The sequence below is a fragment of the Acipenser ruthenus genome, chromosome 8 (assembly GCF_902713425.1).
Source record: "Acipenser ruthenus chromosome 8, fAciRut3.2 maternal haplotype, whole genome shotgun sequence".
NCBI lineage: Eukaryota > Metazoa > Chordata > Actinopteri > Acipenseriformes > Acipenseridae > Acipenser > Acipenser ruthenus.
The window spans coordinates 48317648-48339671 of NC_081196.1; the positions used below are offsets into that span (position 1 = coordinate 48317648).

The 22024-nt window shown below is 36.1% G+C and overlaps 2 protein-coding genes across 6 annotated transcripts in view; one reads left to right on the forward strand and one right to left on the reverse strand.

Annotated features, from left to right (window-relative positions):
* The window catches only part of LOC117406688 (Golgi pH regulator), a 14975-nt gene extending 6298 nt beyond the window's left edge, over positions 1-8677 (forward strand). For 3 of the 5 annotated variants that reach the window (XM_059029126.1, XM_034010948.3, XM_059029125.1), the window contains 7 exons: positions 2851-2960; positions 3729-3817; positions 4600-4692; positions 5262-5357; positions 5898-5987; positions 6241-6306; positions 7742-8674. In XM_059029126.1, the coding sequence (XP_058885109.1) occupies positions 2851-2960; positions 3729-3817; positions 4600-4692; positions 5262-5357; positions 5898-5987; positions 6241-6306; positions 7742-7948 (751 nt within the window). In that variant the 3' untranslated portion in view covers positions 7949-8674. Of the gene's footprint in view, positions 1-2850; positions 2961-3728; positions 3818-4599; positions 4693-5261; positions 5358-5897; positions 5988-6240; positions 6307-7741 lie in introns of all 5 variants that reach the window. The other 2 variants (XM_034010949.3, XM_034010947.3) reach the window with 2 other exon arrangements.
* LOC117406495 (Na(+)/H(+) exchange regulatory cofactor NHE-RF3-like) lies at positions 8300-15987 on the reverse strand. Its single transcript, XM_034010571.3, has 9 exons — positions 15921-15987; positions 14397-14608; positions 13647-13875; positions 13311-13447; positions 12860-13055; positions 12375-12571; positions 11338-11532; positions 10219-10644; positions 8300-9498 (listed from the first exon to the last, which is right to left on the reverse strand). Exons 2-9 carry the CDS (start codon positions 14604-14606, stop codon positions 9448-9450), a joined length of 1641 nt encoding a protein of 546 aa, XP_033866462.3. The 5' UTR covers positions 14607-14608; positions 15921-15987; the 3' UTR covers positions 8300-9447.
* Positions 15988-22024: the final 6037 nt, after the last annotated feature.

The window sequence follows — 22024 nt, forward strand, 5'->3', positions numbered from 1 at the left end:
GATACCACTTGTTGCACTGGACCGCTGGTGCTCTACTGTGATTCACTTTTATTATTATTATTTGTTTATTTAGCAGACGCCTTTATCCAAGGCGACTTACAGAGACTAGGGTGTGTGAACTATGCATCAGCTGCAGAGTCACTTACTACGTCTCACCCCGAAAGACGGAGCACAAGGAGGTTAAGTGACTTGCTCAGGGTCACACAATGAGTCAGTGGCTGAGGTGGGATTTGAACCGGGACCTCCTGGTTACAGGCCTTTTTCTTTAACCACTGGACCACACAGCCTCCTGTTTTTTACATCTAGAGGATGTTTGGACATTCTTTAGTACAAGTTTTTTTTTAGTTTTAGAGTATAGCATGTGTAAATTATTTCTGTTGTAAAGATACATGCCCAAAGTAGGAAAGCTTGATAAGGACAGACCACCCAGGCAGACAAAATAAAGAGCATTGGTAGGTATACACAGTCCATTATATAGAATGCAGATACATCTTATGTAACAGGGGGTAACATAAGAGAGCAAGTTCAGGCTTATTCTCAGAAACCAGAGTAAGAGAGCTCCCCCTGTTAGCAGGTACGTGTATAGCATTAGGAAGGGAAATAATCTTCCCACTGGGCAGAACAATTCCCTGGAACAGAATGGCGGAAACCGCTCACATGTCAAATTCATAGGGGTCGTGGGTTATTCTGCCACCTTCAAACATATGAACGCCTCAATTTAATTTACTAGTAATAAACTTTTAGGAAATCCATAAACTATAAATTAACATTAAGCAACAGACGAGACTGCATCATTTCCCCCCTGATGTGTTTTTGTATTGTGTTGCAGTTGCATACTGGCTGAATTGTATTCTGGTTCATTAAATAGAGTCCATAATGCATCGGACCGTACTCACCTTACTGCAAAACAAAGCTGGTGTCTGTGTAAATTGCCTCAAAGATGTGCTTGGTTTGACTTGCTTTTTTATCAAAATGCAGCTTCTACATACAATATTGTTTCCTCTCTATGTGCAACAGGAGGTGGTATAGGAAAGGAAGTTAAATGAAGAGTTGTTGTATTAAGTGATGGTAACCAACCTCCGCCAAACTTAACCGCCATTTGGTGTGTGCTTAAGATCCAGCTTTATGTTAATTAGCCATGATGTTTTCTAAATGCCCCGCAAATCATTTTTCCTCCTGCATCTAATTTATTTTAAAGCATTTGTTATTATGAACTGCTTAGTACTGTAGTTTGTACAGTGATGTTTAATAGCCAATTGAAAGATATATTATTTTTTAATTTAATATACCAGCCATTTCTATTGACAAGGCCCCACCCGTTGTTTAAACGGAGCCGCTAAGTTTACTGCAGATAGATTACATGTTTACAGAAACATGTAAATGTGGCAGCTTTAGTCACGGGATTCCCCTTTTTATGATACTGATGGCTCTAAAGTATTTACTGCCAAGGTGTGGGGACATAGGGCACGGACAAATACAATCCACCTACTGTCCAAATCCTTTAATTATTTTCTGTTTCTTATATGGACATTTTTTTTTTACTCCCAAGTGAAAGATCAAGGCTTTATTGAACAATATGAAAATGACCATGCAGTCTATTTTTTTTTTTTTTTTTTTAAATCATCTCAGCTGTCTATTTTTTCTTCAGTAGCACTTGCCTCTTGCAACAGGATGTGGTCTGTAATTGATTTCCTGTAGAAGATTTTACAGCACATATCTTTTTATTAAAACTATGAATCAAGTACAGTTTTGTTCTTATCAGTTGTGGTTCTGTGCTGAGGTTTTGGGTATTTTACAATGCACAGCAGTGTTTGATTAATAGCCTTTTTAAAAAAGGTAAGTCAAGTCAAACACTGAAATGTTATGAAATTATAAGAATAAAACCGTACTATTGAAGATTTAGATTAAATATGATTTTGTTCACAAAAACACCAATAACCACTTTTTATTTACCCTATTTCTACTGCCTGTGAGGGCCCAGCATTTTTGCAGGGCTGTATAGGAGCCAGGCTGTAGCTTCACAAGATGTCTCAGTGTGGCCCTGGGCCGAGGCTGTTGCAAAGGTGCTGTGAAAACAAGGTTTTCAGTGCCGAGTGCTCTGTGCTATTGTGTGAAACTGTTGTAAAGAAATGTAAGAGCACAGTGGTTAACAAATAAAAACTAAAGGACACGGTTATGTGTAGCTTATGTCAGCGGTATAAAGTAAAGTAGCAGCAGCTTGCAGTTGAAATGGAAAACCCCACCATATAAAAAAGGAACCATAAAAAAAACTATATAGCCTGACGGTCTAATTTAGAAATAATATGTCCTAATAATCAATGTCACTGGTAAAATCAGAAGCCATTTCCCTTTTCTGAATGGCGTGATCTTTAAAAAATATCCACAGTAAGCACTGTATTACAATTACTTAACATACAAATAATAAAGCATAACCCTACATGCTGTAAATAACCATAGGGTTCACAAATATTTTGTTGAAAATTGCTTTTCAACTTCCTATACAATTGTAATTGTTGAAGAAATACCTAGTACACAGAAAAAAGAGAGATGACAAGGTAAAATAAGAACAAATACATGCACATTAATAACAAGAGTACATGAAAACATTATCCAATTATCTTAGAGCCAGGGGGATCTCCTAGACATTTCTGTATCAATTATCAAAGTGAATAATTAAATTATAGCTACTAGCAAGCCACAAAGACCCTACCATTTATTTATAACTTATGTTGTTCATAGTTTCTGTCAAACTGTTGTCTGGTGCCCTGCCAGCCCAGCCCTGCTGAGCATCACCCCGGCCTGTTTCTGCAGTTTTTGTCTACATATAACAACAAATGTGTCTTCACCTAGGATCGCAATGACAAGAAGAATGATGTACCAGCGTGGTGACGACCAAAACAAACAGACAGGTTTCTGGGGGATGATAAAGAGCGTCACGTCTTCACCCCCCGGCAGTGAGAGTATCCTTTGTATTTATTATTTTATTTATTTACAGACTTTACTTTGCTGAAACCTGCAGTGAACATTTTTAAGCGTGTTACTGATACTGAACAGAAAATGAAATTTGTACTGACATTCTTGTTTCATTATTTTTTTTATTCAGCTTTCATGTTTGCACAAACAGGATGTCACAAAGTAGCCACACAACAGAGAAAATGATAGTTGCTCAGATAAAAGCTTAAACCAGTAGATAAGTATTTTCCGTTCACAGAGCTGATTTGGTAAAATGTGGTAGTATGATCTCAACACGGAGGATCATGGGTTCAATCCCACGTGGGGGACGCTGTTGCTGTACCCTTGAGCAAGGTACTTTACCTAGATTGCGCCAGTAAAAACCCAACTGTATAAATGGGTAATTGTATGTAAAAATAATGTGTAAAAAATAATGTGATATCTTGTAACAATTGTAAGTTGCCCTGGATAAGGGCGTCTACTAAGAAATAAATAATAATAACACAGCTGTTAATGTACAGAACTATGCTGGAACTAGATACTTTTATTGTCTTATACCACACAGTGGCATAAATAGGCTTATGTTGCTATTGGTTCCAGTCTTCCCACGCCCCGTATCCTTCGTGCAGAATATCTATTAGACCTAGCAGTACAAATGTGTTTCCCTGGTAGCTTTCAAACTAGGGTGTCTGTCCTACACCCTCCCGAATAATAGCATAATTGGAGGCTTCTGTCATCCCATCCAAATGTATTTCTTTCCTTGACTTCGTACCCAGACCTCTCTCTGATTCAGCAGGAGGTGGATGCTCTGGAGGAGTTGAGTCGACAGCTTTTCTTAGAAACAGTGGACCTTCATGCCACCAAGGTACAGTACAGTACTCAACAGCACTTTCAGCAGAGATGTGACCCGCAACAGTAATTACCTTTAAAGGTGATTACGGATGCATGTCAAATTTGTATTGTATTAAAAATATTTAGAGATCACTTTTATTAAAACGGTAATTTAGCGTGCGTGCCATCAATGTGGGAATTGATTTGTTTCAGCTGTCAAACCACAAGGGGTCACTGTCAGACCCATTTGGCATTTAGGAACGTGAGGGTGAAATGGAGTTCTGTTAGCTCAATGTTTGCCCATTTGGACAGGCTTTCAGTTTCAGCTGCATTTATAAGAACAATGTGGTTTGAAAGCACATCCTGTGTCTCTTGTTCTATGTAATATATTTAGTTGGTCATATTAATAAAAAGCATGCTGTCTCTGAACTCCTAAAAGATGTTGAAATGTGAAACCAAGTTTATGAACCACAACCTAATGGTTCTCAAGATAAGTATTTTGAACCCAAAGATTTTTTTTTTTTTTTACATCTTTAACCTTTATCCTTTTTTCCAAAAAATGTTTGTTCATTTTGCCATTGAATTTCCCTGGTTTTACCTGTGGGCTGGTGACAGGTTTTCTTACTACTGTATATTCATAAGCTATTTTTTATTGACAAGGCTCATAAAAGCAAGGGTTCAGAAGTCCTCTGAATCTCGTCTTATTGTTAACTCTTAATGTGCCAGAGCTCCAGAATGCCAACAGTTTCTTTAGATTTGTTTTAAAGTATGTTTTTCGAATGTCAGAGAAGCTGCTCATGTTTACTTTTCTACCAGGAAAGAATAGAATATTCCAAAACGTTTCAAGGAAAATACTTCAACTTTCTTGGTTACTTCTTCTCCATCTACTGCGTCTGGAAGATCTTTATGGTAATTTTGTTTTAGCTATTTTTTTTGGTTCTTGAAATATTTAAGCTGTTGGGATCAATAAGCTACTAACAACCAAACGAGCAAAATAGGCTGAATGGACTCCTCTCGTTTGTAAACTTTTTTATGTTCTTAATTAGATAAGTCACAAATGTGGTTAATCCATGTTAGTCCATGTTGACAGTAAATTGCACATGAACAATATTTGACTGTATAAGGGCCTTTCACTAATTTACACTTTACAATGTTTCACAGTTTGTGATGTGTAAGTCACGTAGCGCAATAGAGAAAGGGCTCAGTATTTTCCTCTAGCGATTGCCCTTTATTACTGTAGATCCCACCCATGATTTAAATTACTAACAGTAAGATTGGTGCTTCAGTCTTTCAGGCTCCTGTGTGTAAGGATTCCCCACCCCCCACCCCCCATACAACTGTTCCTGGGGGGGGAGTACAGGGCCAAAATCTAGTGTAGTAGCAAAAAAAAAATAAGAATGCTAATCTTTTTTAAGCATTGGTTATTACCCCTTTGAATTTATGAATGAAAAGTAACCATGTATTGTTTCTGTTTACAGGCCACTATTAACATTGTGTTTGATCGTGTTGGAAAGACAGACCCAGTAACACGTGGAATAGAGATCACTGTCAACTACCTAGGCATACAGTTTGATGTAAGCAAACTTACTTTGAGCTATGCAGGTGGGAATGTGGTCTGAAACCAGTGGATAAAATGAGTGCCTGTGACAATTGTGGTCGTCATATTAGTAGTGTTTCCAGCTGATTGTTCTCCGCATCACAAAACCACCATGTCAATGCACCTTGTGCGCCTGATTAAAAACCCAGGGCCATTATTATCCCTGGCTGGACATACAAATCACTGGTGATGACTATATACTGTGGGGGGAAGCGCTCATATGTATTTATTTTTAGTTTTTAATACAGCAGCTGCAAGTTTGTAATAATATTAATAGTAATACAAGTTATTAATAATACAAATTATTTCAACTTTACTGTGGGTCTTATTAGCCAACATGTCTAGGTTAGGCAATCAGGTGTGTCCAAAATCCATATAATAAAACCTGTAGTGGATTAAATTCGGTTACAAATTATCTTTGGAAATACTGTATATTTAAATAGGCTGTGAATATATGAACCTTTATTTTGCTCAATCATCTGTACTTTTTTTTTTTTTTTCCATTCCTTGATTTTAGGTCAAATTCTGGTCCCAACATATCTCTTTTATTCTAGTTGGAATCATTATTGTTACATCAATTAGAGGCTTGTTAATAACACTCACTAAGGTAGGTGTGCTTTTGCATATTAGTATAATCAGATGAGCTGAAAACCCTGATCAGATAACATTTTGGTATTTGCCCTTACAAGTCTAATAACAGTTTCTTAGCAGTCTAACAGTCTTAGTAATAAAATACAATGTAGTGCTATGTTCAGACGGTAACCCTAGTTCATTATGTTTGTTTAAATGGTGTTTGCTTGATTTGTAATACAGACTCCTATTTCTTCATTCAATGTAATATTGTTGTGTTTACTTTTCAGTTCTTCTATGCCATCTCAAGCAGCAAATCCTCTAATGTCATCGTACTTGTTCTTGCACAAATTATGGTGAGTGAGCATTTTTGTTTATGTATATGTGTGTAATATATATATATATATATATATATATATATATATATATATATATATATATATGTATATATACAGCTCTGGAAAAAATTAAGAGACCACTCAAAATTATCAGTTTCTCTGGTTTTACTATTTATAGGTATGTGTTTGGGTAAAATGAACATTTTTGTTTTGTTTTATTCTATAAACTACTGACAACATTTCTCCCAAATTCCAAATAAAAATATTGTCATTTAGAGCATTTATTTGCAGAAAATGACAACTGGTCAAAATAACAAAAAAGATGCAGTGTTGTCAGACCTCGAATAATGCAAAGAAAATAAGTTAATATTCATTTTTAAACAACACAATACTAATGTTTTAACTTAGGAAGAGTTCAGAAATCAATATTTGGTGGAATAACCCTGATTTTCAAGCACAGCTTTCATGTGTCTTGGCATGCTCTCCACCAGTCTTTCACATTGATGTTGGGTGACTTTATGCCACTCCTGGCACAAAAATTCAAGCAGCTCGGCTTTGTTTGATGGCTTGTGACCATCCATCTTCCTCTTGATCACATTCCAGAGGTTTTCAATGGGGTTCAGGTCTGGAGATTGGGCTGGCCATGACAGGATCTTGATCTGGTGGTCCTCCATCCACACCTTGATTGACCTGGCTGTGTGGCATGGAGCATTGTCCTGCTGGAAAAACCAATCCTCAGAGTTGGGGAACATTGTCAGAGCAGAAGGAAGCAAGTTTTCTTCCAAGACAACCTTGTACTTGGCTTGATTCATGCCAAAGCTGCCCAATTCCAGCCTTGCTGAAGCACCCCCAGATCATCACCGATCCTCCACCACATTTCACAGTGGGTGCGAAACACTGTGGCTTGTAGGCCTCTCCAGGTCTCCGTCTAACCATTAGACGACCAGGTGTTGGGCAAAGCTGAAAATTGGACTCATCTGGGGGTGCTTCAGCAAGGCTGGAATTGGGCAGATTTGTCTTTGTGAAGGACGCATGAATCAAGCCAAGTACAAGGTTGTCCTGGAAGAAAACTTGCTTCCTTCTGCTCTGACAATGTTGGACATCTTTTTTTTTTTTATTCCTAAAGTCGAACAGGATTTTTTAAATCATTATAGCTTAAATACCTTTTAATAACTTGTGGTAAAGTAATACAATTCTATAACTTGAAAATGTAACAAGTGAGAGTAATCAAGTAAACTTTTACATTAAGACAAAATTCAACAATATGAATATAGAAAATAATATAGTTAGCTGCAACTTGCTGGTTATGTAGTATTGCATAGTTTTTCTAAACAAGAGCGGTTAGTTTGGCCAGTGACCTGTAAAATAAGTGTAAAAGTCAAGTGTGTGGCAAGTCTGATGTAAGTGTATGGTACGCTTTGTTTGATTTTTGTCCTGCTCTTTTCTGCTGCAGGGGATGTATTTTGTTTCTTCTGTTCTGCTGATGAGAATGAGCATGCCTCTGGAGTATAGGACTATTGTTACTGAGGTGCTTGGGGAGCTGCAGTTCAGTTTCTATCACCGCTGGTTTGATGTCATATTCCTGGTCAGCGCACTCTCCAGTATCTTATTCCTCTACCTAGCCCACAAGCAAGCACCTGAGAAACACATGACTTTGTGATCCAGTGGGGATATTTGTGACAAAGACAGCATGCAGAGGCTGTGGCTTACTATATAATTTCATATCAATATATACAGTATGTTACCAAGCAAGAGTTGTGTCTCGACAAACATGCCTCGTCAAGTTGTTTTAGAATGAATGTGCTGTTCCTGAATCAGGAATTCTTTTATTTTATCATTTTTTGGGGACTTGTATTTAAATCGATATTTGTCAATACACTGGGGATTTTGAAAGAATGTATCTCCATATTGTCAAGGGGAATGAATCATAATTGGTTGACTGGTATTTTGTTATGTTTTCAATGTAATTAGCAGATAATGGATCAGAGAAATGTGAACGATACCTGTGGCCTCTTTTTTAAATGAATAACATAAGTTTATTGATTGACACAAATCAAAATACACACAATGCTTTTTTGCAACCTGTCAGTATGATTTCTTGTTTTGTTCTTTACTTTTAGTTACCAGTATTAATGGTATCTACCTCATTCTGTAAAAACCCCTCCCCATGTTTTGTATTTAGAGAATGAGTGTTTGGTACCGTAGTATTTGTATTTTTTTTTATGCACCACAAATAATGTTTTTGACAATCGTTTATCATAATTAGATTTACATATCTTGATTCATGTCCAATGCACTATTATGGTCACCCACATGTGTAGTGCATGTCGAATGTTTAAATATTGTACCTACCACCATGCAGTGTCCTGGAGAGATGTAAATATTAAAAATGATACTTTGCACAAAATGTTTCTTTTTGTTTCAGTTCATTGTGTTTAAATTCTATAGCCAACATCTAGAATATTAGACTCTAAAATGACAACAACAACAACAACAACAAAAAAAAACCATTAAAATGAACATGAGTGTTTAGGTAAAGTCGACAAAATTTGTGTTGGCTGTAATAAAATAGTAAATACAAACAGATGTAAATTTAATACTGAAAGCAAATGGTTCTGCATTACCACTAAGCACTGTACATGTAGAAGAAAGAGAATTTAGTAAATGGATACAGTGGGGGATAAGTTAAGAGAGAACACATTGATTATTAAAGAAAAGCAGGAAAACTGGGTTATACTATAACCAGTGATACAAGGTCTGTATTATTGTAAAAGGCATAAACAGATTTGTAGAGAAAAGGTGAAACACGTTTATACAATTCTAAGCTAATATACTGAGAAAGCAAGGACTAAGTGGTAAATTACAAGCAGGCAGTAAATTAATCCAGCAGTACACTGCTCTAATGTATTCAGATTTTAAAATATCTAAGATTGAGTATCTTGATATTCCAGTATTTTTTGTATGTACTGTGTAGCTGAGGAGCATTTCTACACTTTAGGGTTTTAGAATAATGCAATTGGAAATGGTTGTGTTTTGGTGAATGTCCTCTTTGGCCCAAATCAAGGTTTTTCAAAGTCAATGCTCTTCTTAACAAATCCTGCCGTTGTTAAAAAGGTACTGCTGTACTGAAGTTAGCTGGGCTTTTCAACGGATACCTCTTCAGAACCTTTCATCATCCCCTTCTGATGCTGAGGATGAAGATGAGACTGACTGTATGGAAGAAAGATAGATTTGTTAACTATCAGGTAACATCTACTACACTGACCATTCTTTATCAATGAAAGAACACAAACTAGTTAGTACACCTTTACTAAATGCCCAAAAGTAGGTACTGGTAAGTATGTAATAAATGTATCTATTCTAAGTGTAATCTGTGCTTTCAGAAAGGGATCTATGTGACTATTCAAATAATTATCAGAGAAATATGTTTGTTTAAAAAAACGCTTTTGGGGCAGCAAAGGTTCGCCTAATATTAATATGAAAAAAAAAATGTAGGAAGAAAAGATTGATTCTATATTAATTTGATATTTATATGGCCCTATTTAACTCATGAGTTAAATATTTTTGTAAGGCTGTTTTGATTATTTAAATAAAGACCGATATTCACAAAACTGTTCCCTGCCTGTTTGTAAAGTAAACGAACAATGGTCTTTCATGACTATCAAGCCTTATTTAATTCAGCAACATACTTTAGAAAGCATCACGAGGTAATGGTTAGTGAAAAGTACACTTACATGCTACAGCACTGCTTTTTCCATCCAGCTGAAGGACTCAAAGTCCAAAACATCCTGATATAATTTATCTTTGCATCAATTATTCATATTGTGTCCCTACATTTCCTTTTTTTTTATCCTTTTGGTACACAGCAATTTTCCTTTTTCAAATATATAAAAAGTGGTGTGCTATTGTAAACAATTAAGGAATGCTTACTCTCTTCCTTGTCTCCTTAGGACTATCTTGTGATGGGGCTGCAGCTGGGGCTGGAGAGTGGGGTGGAGTCAGGTTTGCAGCTAGGATTGGAGAGGGGGGTGGAGAAGGAGATGGAGCTTTGGCTGTGACTGGGGCAGGAGCTGGGTGGTCTTCCTGTTTTTTGGGTTCCTTTGCCTTGACAGGGGGAGTGGCTGGTTTGTTTGTCTTTGATGTTCCTATGAGAGCTTTGGTGATGGGTATGTTCTTATCTTTGAAGTAGTCGTAGGCGGCCTTCTCGATTACTAACATTTCAAGCCTGTTGCCACTCTTCTTGATCATCTCCACCACCTCCTCGTACGATTTGTTCTCTACATTGTCCCCATTCACCTCAATCACGATGTTATCATCTGCCAAGCCAGCTTTGTCTGCAGGACTTCCACTAGCCACCTGTAAGATTTTATGAGTTAAAATTATATCACTGCAAAAAAACAATGAAAATATGAGTAAGTACAACAAAAAATGTAAAGTAGCATTGAATATCCTTAAATATCAACAATTAGGCGTGTGCAAAATATCATGATTGACATTACCACACCAAATGTGAATCCTGTTACTGCATTCCAAATGTTTTAATGTTGCTGTTCGTTTAAATCCTTAATTTAGTTTAGTTATATATATATATATATATATATATATATATATATATATATATATATATATATATATATATATATATATATATATTAGCTCAAAGAGCCAGCTGCCCAACGTTTCGATATGTTGTACATATCTTTCTCAAGGGAGCATGTGTTTGAATCAAAACATTGGAGGTATTTATAGGTGTTTGACGGCATGACAACTACTTGTTATTGTTTATGTTCAAATCCATGATTTATCCTTACATGATGTAATGGTGTTCTATATATTGTGACATCATTTTTACTTATATCTTTAAATCTGTATTAATTATAATCAACATTATTTTATATAAACTTATATTTATATTATCATGCAATGCTGGCTCCTTCAATCTAAACTATTTTGCATATGTTCTGTTTAGTTTATGCCGGGAATTTAACTTGTTTTAATTTGAGCTTTTAACTTGTTTTTAGTGAATATACTTTTAGAAGACTCTTTTACCTCCTTAACAAACTGGCCAGACAGTCCTTGGATTGAATTGAGATGGAAACCAAAGCCACCTGATGTCTTCTCCAGCAGGCAGAGTCTGGGTTTGTGTTCGCTGCTCTCCTGACTGGGGGTGGCCGCGGCTGGTTCTGCAGCTTCACTGTGAGAATCCATGACCTCATCCCAGTACAGCAATGGAGATACGCATGCCTGTTGAACACAAGGAGTACAGTGTTCTGGATTTGGTTTATTCCTTGCCCAGTTATAAGTACCTACTGTTTGTATAACATTTCAAAGAAAGAACAAAGGCTTGAGAAGAAATATGAACCAATTAAAATATCAAGATCATGCAGAAATGGCCTTTTTTCTTCTGAATCTTGGTCTTGAAAAAATACAAAGAAACTATGAATTCAATGACAAATGTTTCAACTGTAGGTCAAACATCAGTGTTGAAATGTTTTGGTTCAGTTTATTATATCCTTGAGTAGTGTGGTTTCCACCCACCAGTGATTGTGTAGAACAGTGGTGGCCAATCCACTCTAGATTTAACAAGTAAAATGATATCATCAACCTTCAAGGTCTGGATGGAGGTCTAATTTGGTTCAAATAGACCATTTAGAACAGTGGGTTGGAACAGACCAGGAGTGGAAGGGCCAGGCCCTGCTGTGGAGTATGCAGATGCTCATTGTGCATGTATTACATTAACCTTGTAAATCGCCTAACTGTCTCTTGGTACATGAGGATTTTGATTACTACCAAGTTACTAAGGAAAAATAAAAGATCTGCTCATACTCCATACCTCTGTCTTGTTAAACACCACATCTACACTATCAATGTTAAGCCAGGCATATTGTTTTAATGCATGTTTGATTTACCAGAATTATACTCTTACAACTTTTGTCATAATAGGCTTTGACCATTAGAATGTTAGCATTTCAGTCCAAACTACCTGGGATCTTGCTTGTGAAATAAGGTTTAAGCTACAGTGCTTTTCTTCCTGGAATAACATTTTAGTCGTCTGATATTTAATAAATAGGGAAATCATTGTGTACCATCTTATACATTTGGTCAGTTTCTCCGTCCACCACCAGTAAAGTAGACTTTTTGCCACACTGCCTGAACTTCTCCACAACTTGTTCATGCTCCAAGGAATCTACAGGGTCCCTGTTCACAGCCACCAGCCTGTCCATGTCCTTCAGTCCAGCTTTATCTGCTGGACTGCCAGCATCTATGTCCTTAATGAAATGACCTAGAGAAGGAACAAGCAGCTAGTCATTTAAACATTATATATGTGTGTGTGTGTGTATGTATGTGTGTGTGTATATATATATATATGGTATGGTATATTTTCACAAAGACACCACTCAATGCAAAATGAAATGCTTCCTTCAATTTTTGATATATGTAGAGGGAATGATCATGTATTGCTTAAAATATTTTCTGAAAATGTTTTCCCTTGGTTTCCTTGTGTGCGCTACTATCAAGAAATAATAACTGCATATTTTCTCAAAAATGATGTAATCTTAGAATTACAGACCTAGCTTAGCATGCTGTTGCCTCAGGTAGAAACCATAGCCATCGGGGCCCTTAGTGAGCTCCGCTATGCGGGGTTTATGTGGAAGGTGCTTCACGGTGGCCATCCCTCCAGCCAGCTTTATCTGTTTGTTCTTGTAGTACCTGTCAGCCTCCCTGTCCACAACCAGAAACACAACGCTGTTGCCAGAGGCCTTCACCTGATAAGACATGTTGTAAAGATTAAGAAGATACAGTGTAGTTACTAAGCAACTAAACAGATAACCTGATGGCTTTTGACAGTGTTCACGGAGGATTTTTTAATTGAACACTACTGTCCAGACATTGCAGTCCTGTACATTCAGCGACATGCTAATGCTTTATAAACACAGTGACCATGATCATTTCTAAGAACAAGGGTGATACCTGTTGTGAAGTTCCACTGCAGAAAAGGGTAAACAGTTCATCCTAGTTACCTTATCTACAATCTGTTCATGATTGGAGCTCTCAACGTTATCACCATTAAGTTCAATCAGCCGGTCGTTGTTTTGAACACCTGCCTTTGCTGCAACCCCAGAGGGGTCTACCTCAGACAAGAACATCCCTTGAACACCTTGAGACACGGAAGGGAACACAAAACTTAGTATTAAGAAATGGAAGTACATCTATATTAGGGGAAGAATATCAAGGCAACAGAAACCAGAGTAATAAATCTGTTAGGCCATCAACTGGTGCATTAAAAAAATAACATAGTGGCATGGTAAAATCAAAGGCATTAAGTTAAGATGACACACTGTGCTACAGACGCTTACCCCGCATAGATGTCAGTGAGAATCCATATCCTTTTTCCCCCTTAACCAGGTAGCACAGTTTGGGCTTTGGTATCGCACCTGCCACTCCATTCATCACTGGCTGTTGTGTTGGCCTTGCTTGCCCCTCTTCAGACAGGCTGATCCCTTTTTCCTTTGCCATCTCATAGGACTCCTCGTCCAGGACTTGAAAGGTGACAGACAGTCCACTCTCTTTAACCAACTCCACCACCTTCAGTTCAAGAAAATACATTAATGAAGACTGTGTTGCAGTTTAAAATCTGCTTACTATATCTGGCCATAAAATGAAAGCTAAACTACACATGCCACTATCACTGAAATGAGTTTGGTTGAAATCAGAGTACGTCACGGGCATCATTTGTTGATTTTGGCACAGAATACCCCATTTACAATTTCCAGTTGTTATACACTCTGATGCATAGTCAAGTTTAGGTAATGCAAGTGTACCTCTATGATGAATACATATTTAAGAGGTATGGCTATGCTTATGGTATAGGTATAGATTCTCATTTTGCCCCATATAAATATATACTTTCAATGGTCATCAAACTAGCACAACTACGGACTGAAAAAACACTTGTTACTGTTACAGAAGAATACAAATAGCTGAGGGTAATAGATATAGGTTATTTTCAGGACTCAAGTGCCTACTATATATATTTGCTCTTATGTTTTTAACTATTACTTGAATTGGTATTCCCCTTATAAACATGGCTGCTAGGAAAGGCCTACCCTGGTGTGCTCCTCTTTGTCCACAAAGACCCCATTCACTCTCAGGACACGGTCACCATCCTTCATCCCAGCCTGCTCTGCAGGGCCCCCCTTCTCTACATTGCGCACCAGGTGTCCCTCCTTTCCCATTTCGATCCGCAGGAAGAAGCCATAGCTCTGGCCGTCTTGCTTGGTCAGTTTCAAGACACGGGGGTGAACAGAAGAGGCCATCTCTGTTAAAGGTAAACAGAGATTGGGTAACTAAGGATTTTCTTTCTGTCCGGTATACTAATTTGCTTTGCTCTGGACATACACACTTTGTACACCCAGCATTTACTACGAACATTTTTCAAGTGTTTTAGTTTTCAGGGGGCAGCTGATGAATTTTTGGGGGTAGTAGCAGAGAGATACCTTTGTAAAAACTCAGATAATCAAGCAATGATTTTTTGATGCTGAAAAAGAATCAGCTCTAAACATCACCATACAGATATGAGTGAGGAAACATACATTAATTTGCATTAATATCTGTAAACAGGAAGTCACACAATATCTTTTATCTTTTTCACCACACGGGGCTTACAAAGCTTATAACATGCAAACCCCTGCAATGTAACCACAGAGTAGCACAAAAAAAAAGCACTGAAGTGAGAAACAAGCAAAAGTTTATATTAGGCTACTTTTAGCTGATCTACGACATCGCTAAGACAAAAAATAAGACAAATAATTTTCCTGAGAATAGGGTAAAGGTCTGTAACTTAATCTTCTGATGCAGGTTTGAAGTTAAGACATTTGCTGACACCTGACATTTAAGGAATCTCTTGTTCATCATTAACTCTACTATAAACAAAGTGAACTTAGTCATGATGCTGTGATAATGTTCACAAATGTATCCTTTCTCTCATATGATCAAATGATTTGGATTTCAATATTAATACCATTTTTCAAAGCAGCCTTAATACATAACAAATAATAAACATGATAAAGAAAAAAATTATAAAAAAAATCAACCATCTACACTGAATAACTTTTCTTAATCATACAGTTTTGATTGTCCTTCCTGTAAATAAGTCTACAAGTCTCAAGAAGATATCCCATTGCTGAAATAAAATAAGTAAATAAATAAAAATCGAAATAATCAGATTACGCTTTAATATCGTTATAATTCTTTTATAGCTTGCTGTGTTTTTTACATTTGTTCTTTGTATATAATTAAATATTAACAGAGTTAGTTATTCTACAAGTATAACACACTAACATTCTCTTTGTTTTCGAACTACAGAAACTGTTAAAAAAAAGATTTACTTCAAGACAATTAATCTGTACTGATAGCTGCAAATTTGAATGTAAAATTAAAACAGTTTCACTCCATAAAACAATCTGAATTATTGCTGGCATATTACTTGTTAATGAGATTTCAGTTATTACTTTGTCCTACATATCAGGAAATGGTTTATAAAACGTATAAATCTGGCACATAATGCTGTCATTCTTTTTACATTACATTATATTAGAATGCATTTATATAAAAGAAAGCAAAACACTCACTTGTCTCCTGGGAGGTGCTGATGAAAAGGAGTCTTCGACTGCCTTTCTTGAGCTGCTATCGGTCCTCTTCTGGACTTTGAGAGACCAAAGGTTGGTTTAAAGGTTTAACGATTTAACTGGACCCTGTGGGATATATCTTTGATCACTCGAAAGAGACTTTCCCTTTTAGGAAAGGTTAATGACTTAACGTGTCAGCTAAAAGTCATTATCAAAAAGAGCATTTTAAAGGGGCTGATATTCTAAAAAATACTTCTGAACAAGCAAAAGGGTTGTACGATTTGGTGAATTTAAGCAGATACAGTAGAGTTAATATCGAATGGTGTCTGATATTAATGGTCCTATTGGGCTTTATTCTTAAAATGAAATATACCTGTATATATGTGTGTAAATCTGTCTTCTCTCTCTGTACATTTGTATGTTTGCAAACGTACAAAGACAGAAAACAGATTTACACAAACCTCTATGATAAAATCACACAGGACATCAGATGTTTTACAGATAATGTTGTAATAATGGCTTTTATCAACCCTAATTATAACCTACATCTATTGTTGGACAATCTCATTTTACCCTTGGTGATAAATAACACTAGACTGCTGTATCAGTATATATCTCCAAGGTAACAGTGTCCATCCTGCTGGCCTGGTGAGGATCTCATACCTATTAGATCCTTGTCAAGTTTGTATTCCTGTCTCTCCAGATGGGCAAGGAGATTGTCCAAAACAAACTGCTACCACCACATTATAACTCTCTACAGCCATGAAACACACGACACAGAGCCATATGAAGGCACATATACATTCTGCTGATACATCCAGCGTATCAGCTGTGAAACGTGGAACACAGTAACTGTACACACAATCAGACTGCTTGTTGAATCACTTTAACTGCAACTCAGCTGAGCAAGGTTCATTGTGTACAGGTTAATATCTTATCAGAATTTATGTGACAGGGCAGTAAAACCTCTTTCAACATTCTTTTCCACAATAACACTTTATCAGATTTACTTTTCATAAAAGACAAGCCCTACCACTACCTTCAGCCCACAAATAACCTTTAGTTTAGACCACACACTCAAAGCACTGCTAATACAGCTTGCAATTAACCAGTCCTGTGGTGCACCTTTCTCTATAAAGCATTGCTCTACTTTTCTGTCCTTGTGTTCAGTGGAAAAAAACATGTTCTGCGTCAAGTAACCTCATCCAGTCCTACTGCTAATGACACTTTTTTAAAGATCTCACCGTACAGCTACTGTATATGAGCACATTTTACTTCTACCACAACACAGATTTTGTTAAAAGATTTTGAAGAACTGAAATGTAATTATACATGGGCATTCTAGTAACTTTTGGGATGTTTGAGTTTATACAGGCAATATCAATTGTATCCTGTTATTAATATCGTCAAATGTCGTTGTGTTTTTGCAATTATTTTGAGTGGTTCTGGTTTCCAATATTGAGTTATTAGCATTTTCTCTAAATCTGCCTTTAGCTGATCATGAGATTGTCTGGAAATCTGCATTTGACTGAGCACGTTTCCTCATTCCATTCAACTTATGGAACAAAATGGCCTTTCAACTTGGCAGGTCCCTCCTACAGTACTCACCCTGTCTATATACGTAATTGGACGAGGAGGGTTGAAAGGTCACACTGCCACATGGTTGAAGGATGATAACCAAGTAGCTTATTCTATTTATTTGCTCATCCTCAAGACCTGGAAAAGAAATTAGGGGGAAAAAAAGGTATATTCATTATTACTATGACAACTGCTTTAAATAATTGATGCACTTCCATTTTCAGTGTCATCTCGATATTTGTACTCGTTACAAACCTCTACTTGTACATAACATTTTTTTGTCATTGCTGGTACTGGGTGTGGGAGATTTCAAGACTTGATAAACCACCCCTTAATTCACAACACACACCATGACCATAACAAAACCAAAACTGTCTGAGAGGAAGCGAATGACTTATAAAAGTTCACATGCAAAGCTTGTGTGACTAGAACCAGCTGAAAATATTTCAAGGTCAGTCAGACCAAGGGCTTTGGTAGGAAAAAGAGCTTAAAGCAATTGATTTGGTTTACTTGTATACTGCTGTTCAACGGCAGATTTTTCATCTCCAGTCTGTATTGTGAATATCTTAGAATGAACTCAGGCACTGGAACGAAAAAACTCTTGATTGTAGTGGTGGTATTCCTGTGCGTAACAAATTTAAAAGGTAAGAACAACAATTATAGTTCTTTGCTGCTAACTGTACTGTATGAGAAAAATTACCAGAACTGATACATTATATTATTATTCAATTAATTGAATTGACAAAAATGCACAACTTTTGGAAACATATCTATATGTACTGAAGAAGTTTCCTGCTTGTGCTTATTCACAGGAGACCTTCAAGTAATGTACCCGTCATCCAAAATTTCAGTTGAAGAAATGCAGTCTCTGGTCCTGAACTGTACTGTAAAATACAAATCTAATAATCACACTAATATTCCTAATGTATACTGGTGTAAAATGGAGACGACCAAAAACTGCACTAAGTTTCAAGATCACCCAAAACACCTCATCATGGTATCTGAAATGGATGATACTGAAGAGAACACTAAACGTAGGCTTGTGTCTGTTCAAATTAACAACCTGACTGTATCGGACAGTGGAACCTACCAGTGTAATGCAAAAACCCACGACGCAAAAACAGCCATGGGACACTTTATAACACTGGCTGTCCAAAGTAAGTTGGATTAATAATTTATAAAGTTGAGGGCCAAGATAAGACACTTTTTTCACACGCAGGCTAGCCTACTCAGCCTTTTCTCTCAAGTCTTTGTACAGTAGGTTTACCCGTCTGTAGCTGATTGCTTACTCAATGGCTTCAAACTTAACAAGTATCCCCAAGAACTGTATTTTTCAAATCTGTTTTCAAAGGTTCATATGTAATACTTTTTTATGAAGTCTTATCCCTTTATTTGGTCATGAATAATTACAGTATGACATAATGATTCAGAAAGGTGCTCAAGTAACTTCAGTAATACAGTACATCTACTGATTCATTTGTTAAATGTTAATACATGAATGACATGCTAATTAATAAAACGTCTACGCTTGTTTATACTGGTGTATTTTTTGATGCTTGTAGTTTCAGATGCATTCATTTTAAAATGGCACAGGTTTACTTTTGTATTGAGATCAATGTGATCTTACTGTCCCTAATATTTACTCCCTCATTACTGGTTCTTAAACCTGGGCTAAAATGTTATGACAAACCCTGAAGTAGCTGGTATTCCTATGAACTATGTTCAGCCAGAGCGGAAAGCATGTATGTTTCCTAACATTTGCTCTTAGATCAACATACTATTATTTTCTGTGCTGTATAACAGGGTGATTATGGTTGGTTTTCAGTGGTTTGCATTGTAGTTTGTGTACTTTGCTGTATTTGAGAGTTAGGCTATGTTAGATCTCTCCTTTGAGAGTAAGATAATAAGCTGTTTTTATAGTTGGTTCCATAATTAAAGTGCAATCCCCATGTATATCCCCATGTCACACAAAGATTAGCCCTTCAGTCCACGACTTCATGTTTAACATTCAAAACTAAATTTAATGAACACATCAAACTAAATGAGAGATAGGTAGCCATTTAAAAAAAATGTTTATATATATATATATATATATATATATATATATATATATATATATATATATAAAGCCATTTAAATTTAAATAAGATTTGTATCTCCCGATTAGGGTACAGTATATTATATTTTTAATCACAGGTCAGGCTCCGGAAGTTTCAAACACCAGCAGCTGGGGACTGATCAAGACAGACCTAACCTACTTAATATTTTGTTCCTTCGTGTTTCTTTTACAACTTTCTAACTGACTTTCTAATATAAGGTAAGCACACCTCCCTGTTAAAACTTGACTGCAGTATACTTTTGTGAAAAACAAGCACTTAGAAATAAAGGAGAAATACAATGGTGGGTAAAACAAAAATAATTATTGGGTGATGGAATTATTTATAGGGCACATTACAATTAATATATTATTGCAAGGTACTTGCTATTTTGTCCATTACATGTATTTAATGGTTTTTGAATATTGTAATATCATATTTTTACAACGAGTAACTGGCTTGTTCAGAACCACAGTGCTCGATGCTGTCACCTACAGAGAGCCGAGGGTAGCACATCTGACATGTTTGTGTAAAAAAAACAAAAAATAAGAAATGTTATATGGTAATGGCTCTTTGATGAAAACAACAGTATCAAATGTACTCAGTTATGTAAAACAGGAACCAATGCGTTACATGTTTTATGGCCCATTCTTGTTTTACAGGTACACACGTGGACAAGATGTAGAACCTCACATCACTTTCATCTGTCTCCTTGGGATTTATATACACTCTTCCAGCATGTTGCCACCTGTTAATTGCTGATAAAATAACCTCTGTTTGTATTACTATATATATATATATATATATATATATATATATATATATATATATATATATATATATATATATATATATTTAAAAATAAATATTTATCAGAAAAATTAAACAATTCAATAACAATACAAAAACATGTACACATTTAAACAGTGTTATACATTAAATACGTATTTGTTAAAATCACATCGTCATGATTCAAATTCCTTCTTCCACAGAGCACCCCATCCCACCCCATGTAAAAAATAATGTAATTGTATGTAAAAAAAAAAAAAAAAAAAAAAAAAAAGTGGTATCTTGTAACATTTGTAAGTCGCCCTGGATAAGGGCGTCTGCTAAGAAATAAATAATGCTAAGATAGGGCATTGGCTCCCTCTTGTGGTTACTTCCAATACAACAGTTATTTGTACTTTTAGAATGTTCAATACTGTATGTTTTGTTATAGTGTTAATAAATGCAGCTAAATTATTCTGCAATATTGCATACACTCCTATTTTCATTAAACAATTACTTTTTTTAATTAATTTTAATTGAGCAAACAAATTTGTAACATTTGCATTTATATATATATATATATATATATATATATATATATATATAGATAGATAGATAGATAGATAGATAGATAGATAGATAGATAGATAGATAGATATAAAATAATGCATGGATACCCATGTGATGCTAATATTGAAGAAGACGAGGTTCAGCAGTACAGTGGGGGGGGGTCAACGTAGTGTTTCAGTGCTGTACAGACGTATGTCGTTATCTGTTAGTGCTTCCGCTTTATTTGGATGATCATTGTTTTAATTTCTCAAGTTTCTCTGAGATACGAATGTACCAGCTTTATTTCTGTACGGTACTGTGGGTGTTGTCGACTGATTGAAAACGAGACATATTGTGTTTTAATTGAAAGTGATGGTCTCGAGCAGTCAAATCGGTCAAAGTTGAAATATATTTTCATCTAGAGGAATTATCGCTTTTATGTGTGTGTGTGTGTGTGTGTGTGTGTGTGTGTGCGTGCGTGCGTGCGTGCGTGTGTGTGTGTGTGTGGTTTCGTCATTAAAAGAATCTGTCAACCCATTATCCGGAATGTCTTAATTTGAGTTAATGCAGTCATCTTTGTTATATAACTGCTACTTCACTGCATCTAAAAAATACAGTTAATGACTTTAATATACTGTATATCTAAATGCAATTGTCAATTTTTGAAAAATAATTTTGTCATACAATTCAATGCTATGTAAGTACCTCAAAAAAACAAAGAGGCGAGTTTGTGTATGACAGAATGACCAGTGTATAGCAGAATGACCAGTTCAAATGTATGTCAAAGGTTTAAACTGCATTGGATTACACGTTCCCTATAAAGTAGCAAAGACACCCGAGACTGCAGGTTCTTTCAGCAAGTTAGGAAAGGGAAACAGAAATGTTGCCGACCTGTTGCAATATACAAAGTATGTATTGTTAGTGGAATTTGGTTTCGTGGCAAAAATGTTTGCGTTATTTTTTTCATATGCGAAAAACGCATAATAAAGGTTTTGTAAATATTTATGCTTCACAGTATATCACCCAAATAGATCTTATGCATAAGTGTAATTTTTTGTATTACTGACACCTGCTGGCAGATGTCAGTAATTAGTCAAGTGGCTGCTCAGTGATAGC